This window comes from Sorghum bicolor, chromosome 7 (assembly GCF_000003195.3).
Source record: "Sorghum bicolor cultivar BTx623 chromosome 7, Sorghum_bicolor_NCBIv3, whole genome shotgun sequence".
Lineage (NCBI taxonomy): Eukaryota > Viridiplantae > Streptophyta > Magnoliopsida > Poales > Poaceae > Sorghum > Sorghum bicolor.
Genome location: NC_012876.2, coordinates 13181434 through 13188942, shown reverse-complemented (window position 1 = coordinate 13188942; position 7509 = coordinate 13181434). Strand labels below are relative to the sequence as shown.

Genomic DNA, 7509 nt, shown 5'->3' with positions numbered 1-7509 from the left:
ACCACCATCATATGGGATTAGGTGGTTATAAGAGTGTTGTTCCCAAGTGGGACCGAATGGAATAGGATATGCTTGCTAGGGGGGTCACACCCGAGACAATAGCAAAGAATTGGAGCGAGCGCTCCAAGCATTGGTTCTACGGTCATGGGGGAAGCGTGGACCCAGACACCGGGGCGCTAGTTTGGGGCCAAGAAATCTCTAGAGCAGCAGAGAGACTAGTCCGTGCACGAGAGGCGGTTGAGTCTGGTGAGTTCAGGCCTAACAGGGAGAATGATGAACTCTCCTATGCGCTTAAAAATCCTGAGCACCGTGGGCGTACGAGAGGCTATGGGGCAGTTCCTTGGCTGCAATCATTCCAAGCTGATCAAGATACCTATAGAAGCCACTAGAGAAAGAAGGATGAGGAGGCAGAGCGGATCCGCCGGCTGGAAGCTTTTGTTCTGCAATCAGAAGAGCGCGAGAAACCTCGTGAAGAATGGATGCAGGCGGAGATTTAAAGGCAAGTGCAAGCAGCACTTAGTCAAATGACGAAAGGGCAAGGTACATCACAGCCTGAGGTCAACGTTAGCCCCCCAGGCCAGTTCAAAAGCAGCTGCGCATCCACGGAAGTACCAACCATTCAGGATGACACGAAGCTACACTTCCCTGTGGATGATGTCACAGAGGCTTTTACTACCTGTGAGCTGCATGTACCAGATGGGAATGCAACAAAAAAGGTGGCTATCGCTGTTGTCAACCCTCTCGACCGAACGAGAACTCCAAGAATCCATAATCGACCAGTACCTGGTGGATATGCTAGCGTCTCGGTTGATAGGGTTGAGAAAGGTTGTGGCAATGTGCTTCTAGAAATAGAAGGGGGAGACGGAGAGAAGACCTTAGGTGAAGCTGAGAAGACATTTATTTGTTGGCGCAAGCGCTTCATAATTATTCCTCACCATAGGTTTGTGCGTGATTTTAGTTCTTATACTATTTATTATGTATTGAATTTAAAAAAGTTTGCTCACAAAACTTGTAATTGTTTTCTTTGCAGGGACTCCTCCAACCTAAGTCCAGTTCTCTCCCCAGCGCATCATAGTGCTGCAGGCGGTGACAATGCTGGATCTCCTCCAACACCTGCGTCACCCACACCGACCCCGCCACCGCCTCCACCACCATCTCCACCTCCTCCACCGAGGTCTCCGACTCCTCCACCGCGTTCTCCAACACCGAAAAGATCGGCCCCACCACCTCCACCGCCTGCACCGCCCTCTCCAAAGAGTACACGGTCGGTCCCCTCACATCCAAAGCGAGGTAGTCAGAAGCGGTCCGCCCAAGAATGACCGAAGTCATCGGTCCCACCTCCAAAGAAGGCTGCCTCAGCAAAGAGAGCTAAGACACCAGAAAAATTACCTTATGAAAAGAGTGAAGAGGAGGTAATTGTTGCATCCAAACCTAAGGTGAAACAATTTTTTGATAAATTGAAGGAGGATAGAAAAAAGCGGCTAAACCCAGAAAAGCTGTACTTTTATGTAAAGCCATAGGAACTGAGGAAGAAGGTGGCGGACCAGCAAAAGAAGCAACGAGAAGCTCAGAAAAAGCCAGCACTTTCGGACTATGAGCGGTCTCTCGTCAAGTCTTCACAGCCTAGAAAGAGAGTAGGAAAGGGAGTCCACAGCTCAGAGAAGTATCAAAACCGGTGCCCCCTTTGATTGTGCCAAATCAATACGGCTCAAATGAAGACTTGATGCCAAAGAAATCCTTAGCGTTGTCAGAGCTAGACTTCGCTTGAGCGTTACTTTGGACAGAGCGGTTTAAATATGGAAGAAATTGCCGCCATTATTGGATGCCAATCATTTGAAAAAGCTGAGGTAGTTGATCCATGGAGGGCAAGATATGAACCGGGCAGGAGTCTATTCGACCCTCAGCGTTTACATGAGCTCGGCACACAAATGTTTGCAATAAACAAATGGTGCATTGAGGCGTCTAAAAGGGGAGAGAATTGGATTTCTGTTCGTATTAGACAATATCACTACTTCCGTGGAGATGACCTCATATACGTGCAGTTCGAAGAATTGCACCAATTATGTCACCTCGACGCTCTCGACAAATCTCTTGTCAGCTGCTTTTATCTCTAAGTATTTTTTCTTTTTATTATACTTCTAACTTCTTTAATTACATGTATATAATCCTTACACACTTAGGATTTGTATGTATATATGCAGACACCAAATGAGAGAGCTCGGAATCATAAATGACAATAGTATTGGGTTCGTTGACCCTTATATTGTTTTCAAGGCTCCGCAGGCAGTGTGGACAGGAGCTCATGAGACAGAAGTCTGCACCAATCTTATGAGGTTCTTTGTGAACCAAAAAGAAAAACAAAAAATACTCTTTCCCTTCAACTTCGAGTGAGTTATATAGTTATTAAGTGCATGTATATTTTATTTTACTTATTATTACTCGGGACAAGTTTTATATAGTTATATATAGGCCTGACTATATATATGTGTGTAAACAGCTTTCACTGGATACTCATGGTCATTGAAATTCCCAAGAACCGGTTGATAATCTTTGACTCAATGAGAAAACCACAAGAAAATTATCAAGAAATGGTAAACATTATTCAAAGGTACGTAATGTCGATCTCAGCTAGAAGAATATCATAATATGACTCTGTAATTATTAGTTCACGATCCACAATAGTTGTGTGTAGGGTTTGGAAAAGATTTATTCACCATGAACATCTCAGTAGATGTAAAGCGCCGCTTAACATAATTCATCCACAAGTATGTTTTACTAGCTAGCAAACTTTCGCTAACTTTTAGCCTTCTTATTGTCGTGGTCATGAATATTTTATATATATATATATATATCGTACAGTGGTGTTTAAGACAAGAAGGGGGGAACAATCTATGTGCATATTACGTGTGCAAATTCATGATGGCACAAGTCAAACAAACACCCACAGAGACGCTCAGAGTACGTTACATGTCTCTTTTCATTATCTCCTGAATTATATTGAATAACTTAGATAACTAATACCTTTTTTATTTATTACAAATTAAAGACGGAATGGTTGACGAAAAATGTCATACAAAAAGACCGAATCAACGCTATCCAAGAGACGATAGCAGGATTTCTCCGCGACCAAGTGATCAATCCAAACGGCAAGTTTCACTTCAAAGGCAACGAAACTCTTATTCCAAACAACGATGATCATTTATATCGTTTGTAGACATTGGGAGAAAAAACTCTATGTATATATGTGTCACAAATTTTGTACATATAAAACTATATATATATAAAACTTTTTACATATCTATTTATTTTTTGCGTGGCCTATTCATTTTATTATAGGCAAAGCTTAATTATTAAGCTAATCCTATAATTTTTATTTATATATGCTTAATATGCGTGTAATATAAATATATTATTGTATTAGCAAAAACATGTATTGAAAAACCTATTATTATATAAAAACAATAAACAGAACCGAAGAAGTGAACAAAAAAAAGAAACCATTACCAACCGGTGTTAAAGGGGGGGCTTTAGCCCCGGTTATCCGAACCGTGACTAAAGGGTGGGCCTTTAGTCCCGGAAGAGCAGCACCGGCTCAGGAACCGGGGCAATAGGCCCTTCCCGACCGGTGCTAATGCCCTAACGTGTGGCAGTGAAATAAGCAATTACCTTGGCTGTTTGTAATAACACTCATGCAAACATCGAATTACCTTGGCCGTTTAGTTTAGCACTCAAGAATATGTCCACAGCCAAGAGGAATATTCATTGGATGTTTTGTTTTGCCCCTCAAGGAAATCTTTAGCACTCAAAGTAATTCACGGTTAGAGTAGTGTTGGTCGATCAGACCTCAAAGTCAAATGCATATTTGTATCCTAATAAAACACGGCTGACCTTTTCAATTTCTCATGTACCACTGTCGTACAAAAAATAAATCTGCGAAGAGCTTTTGCATTGTGTCGAATTGCTCAAATCCCTTTGGAACGTCGACCGCACATCAGGAGCAGGACTAAAGGAGGGATTGAATCTTCGTGATCGTACTAGAATGTACATCAAAGATGGCATGCATGTTGAGGATTCTGCACTCAAATTCGAAATTCTCCCAACTCTTTCTATCTTTTCGTTCAGCTCGCTTTCGTGTAGCAGAAGCGTCTGGTGGGCGCGGCCGGATGGTGACGTGGAAGCGACCTGGCCTGCCATGCTGTGGCTGCTCAGCTGCTATAAAAACAGACGCAACGCAGAAGCAGTTGACACACAAACGCAGCTAGGATTGCACAGGAGCCTCCATGCCGAGCGCCGTGATGGGCTCCACTGCACTGCTCTCCCTCCTCCTCTTCACAGTGCACGTTGCTGCGGTGGCAACCGTTCATGAGCACTCGCAGTGCCTGGACAACCCACCTGACCTCTCGCAGCATGGCGTTGAAGCTGGCAAGGAAGTAGGCAACCTGCCGGGGGGATTCAGGGCCTATGTTACTGGCCCGCCCAGCTCCAGACGCGCCGTCGTCCTCGCCTCCGACATCTACGGTTGGTTCAGGCACCTGCATTCTCTAGTGCAAATTCAAGTTCAGTTTGGTTGATGCCTATTTTATTCTGTCGTCCGTCGTCTGAAATCTATTATCGGTTCTTTCGATAGGGTTCAAGGCACCTCTACTAAGGTAAGTAAATTGGTTTTTATTATAACAGGCAGCTCTCCTGTCAGTACCCTACTTTTTTAAGAAAAAAAGGTTTTCATGCACAGTTCCAGAGTTCCATTTATGTTCTTTTTGATTATTTTCTAAAAGAATCAGATAAAAGAGCTGCCAATTATATTAAAAAGATAAAAATTAAAACTATTGCTGCCGATTACATTAAGTGAAATTTTACGGTGCTTGGAAAAAATTAGAGCCATCCAGAAGAACTAATGTAGAGGAACTTAAGTTGTGGGTTGGAATCTAAAATATATGGGTCCTGAACCAAAAAATATGTGAGCAAAAAAAATCTGTAAAATAAATTTAAAGGGTAGAATAGTGCTTTCGTAGCTGATATATCTCCCGGCCAGCTCTCTTCTCTTCTTTCGGACACATGTTTAGGACCTTTCGCCTCTAGCCTCGCCTGGTTCGCTCTTTTTGCCTAGCCTCTAGCCCGCTCGCAAGGCAAAACTTCAAGCATTTGCTTCTCTTGCCATGCTCACCTCACCCTCGCATCATCTATCTTGAGCCGAAGTTGCTATGATGGTCGTGGAGATCGATTTAACAAGGGAGTACCTCAATGCACGGTAGTGGAGGCCGATTGGGTTCTACCAGAGTCCGATTTTGGCGGCAGGGAACAAGTTGAATCAGTAGTGAGGCCGCCGTTTAAGCAGCAGCAAAGTCTGATTTAGTGACGACGCCTTGTTCATATAGCTGATAAGCCATGGCAGAAAGTCTTATTGGCTAATTTATTGTGAGAGAAAAACATTGCCTGCTGAACGGAGGTTGATTCATTGGAAGGTGAGTCCAATTCCTCGGCGGCGGAGTCTGATTCAGTGGCGGAGGAAGCTGATTTATCGAGTGTGAAGGCTGCAAACGCGAGCACATCAGTGAGCCGCAGCTCCTTGTGGTGCCTGTATTGTAAACTCCTGCTTGTCTCACTGGATCGAAACGATAAGCTGCGCATGCAGTAGTGGCACCTACAAAGCCTGCCAACAGATGAAGTGACGACGTAGAGGCGGTGAGATCCCGTGAGGCACGAGAAGCGACTCGCTCCGGTTGGTGGAACTGGGTTAGAGATTATGTACTAAACTGCCCTTAAACATAATTAATTATTTTTTAATTAATAGCTGCAGTAGATATTGTTTCACAAAGCAACCACTGGTTCCTCCCAAGCACTGTAACAAAGCTCTATCATGCTTCTTCTAAGAAAGAACTGGAAGCCATTACTGCGAAAAACTACCTTTGTGCGTTGACACGACAGTACCACACCAGTGAAATCTGATTTGAAAGGAATTTCAGCTGAGACTTGAACCACCAGTTAGCTTTTTTTACCAAAGGAGAAGAAAATAGCCAAGACAACACAAATCATTCAGTTGCTTAAAAGATGCTCAGTTCTGTTTAAAAAAATAAATGGCAGGGGAACTTCACCTCCTTTGCTGGTATAACTGGTACCGGTGCATGTGTATTACTGCAGAAAAATAGCCGATAAAGTTGGCATGATAGGATATTACGTTGTGGTGCCTGACTTCTTCAATGGTGATCCTTACAACGACAGTAAAAACCTTTCAGAATGGATCAAATCTCACTCCCCGGTAAGCTGCATGCTACTCGTCTGTCATAACTAATTTTCATTTCTAGTCAAATCATAACATAACGAATCCTTATTGAAATTTGCTTTGCATGACGAGGTGCAAACAAATTGATTGCATGTTTAATTCAATCTTAAAGGTCACAGCTGCTCAAGATGCCAAGCCACTCTTCGATTATTTAAGACAGGAAAGAAAATCTGTCGGGGTTGGAGGTTATTGCTGGGGTGGTGAGTGAAATCCATACGAACCATTACAATTCACAACCGTACCATAGACCAAATTGAATTTCGTTCTCAAAATTCATCTTCTTAAGATAGTACATGAAACATCTGATTATAATTGGCAGGAAAGTTTGCCACAGAGATGGCAAAAACTGACAATATAGAAGTCGCTGTCCTTTCTCATCCAGCATATGTAACCGTTGATGATATGAAAGGTGTGTTTCTTTTTACCACAGATGCAGCCTCCTGGTTTACCACAGTTGGGTGCACTACCAGACCAGCGGTGGTACATTGTGTTTTGTTTATGACTAGCCTTGTGTTCCTGTGCTAACCGTGTCCACCTAAACTGCAGAGGTCAAATGGCCAATTGAGATTCTTGGTGCTCAGAATGACACAATCACACCACCTGAACAGGTCCATCAGTTTGAGCAGGTCTTGAGTGAAAGAAAGGACAAGGTGAGTTCTTGGCTTCTTGCTGGGTTTAGTAGCACCCAGTGCTGGTGCACCTGCATATGTGTGAAGTGGCAGATTTAGTACGTCACATTTCTGAACTTTCCATCTTGCAGATTCAATACTTTGTCAAGATCTTCCCAAGAGTTGCCCATGGATTTGCTTGCAGATATAATACCTCTGATCCATTTGCAGTCAAAAGTGCTGAAAAAGCTCTTGCTTACATGCTTGACTGGTTCCATAAATACTTGAAGTGAAGAAATCTTTGTGGGTCCACGAATGTTGGGACTGAATGAAGATAATGATGTTTTCTTAAATCCAGATTGTAAGTTTCTTGTGCACCAGTGAATAAATGGGGGATATTGATGCTTTGTTCTATCCTTGTCAATTTTATACGCGCCTAGCTCAGATCACACATGGGTATTCTTTATGCACGCTCTAACAATTGTAGTTTGAGAGAATTACTCCCTTGGTTTTCAAATTAGTTGTCATAAGCATTGTTTCCCTAAATTTAAACTCTATCGTCTGCACACGTGTACACGGAGATCTGTGTATACGGCTTAGTCACTAAATTTAAAAGTAAAC

General features: G+C 42.9%; 1 protein-coding gene across 1 annotated transcript; it reads left to right on the top strand.

Moving 5' to 3' along the window:
• LOC8072976 (endo-1,3;1,4-beta-D-glucanase) lies at positions 4239-7302 on the top strand. Its single transcript, XM_002447744.2, has 7 exons — positions 4239-4518; positions 4628-4649; positions 6139-6256; positions 6393-6480; positions 6600-6689; positions 6827-6930; positions 7041-7302. Exons 1-7 carry the CDS (start codon positions 4281-4283, stop codon positions 7179-7181), a joined length of 801 nt encoding a protein of 266 aa, XP_002447789.1. The 5' UTR covers positions 4239-4280; the 3' UTR covers positions 7182-7302.

Coding starts and splice junctions, on each gene's coding strand:
- LOC8072976 (XM_002447744.2), top strand. CDS start 4,281: ATGCCGAGCGCCGTGATGGGCTCCACTGCACTGCTCTCCCTCCTCCTC. Junction 4,519..4,627: donor CCTCGCCTCCGACATCTACG/GTTGGTTCAGGC, acceptor TTCTTTCGATAG/GGTTCAAGGCACCTCTACTA. Junction 6,690..6,826: donor AACCGTTGATGATATGAAAG/GTGTGTTTCTTT, acceptor CCTAAACTGCAG/AGGTCAAATGGCCAATTGAG.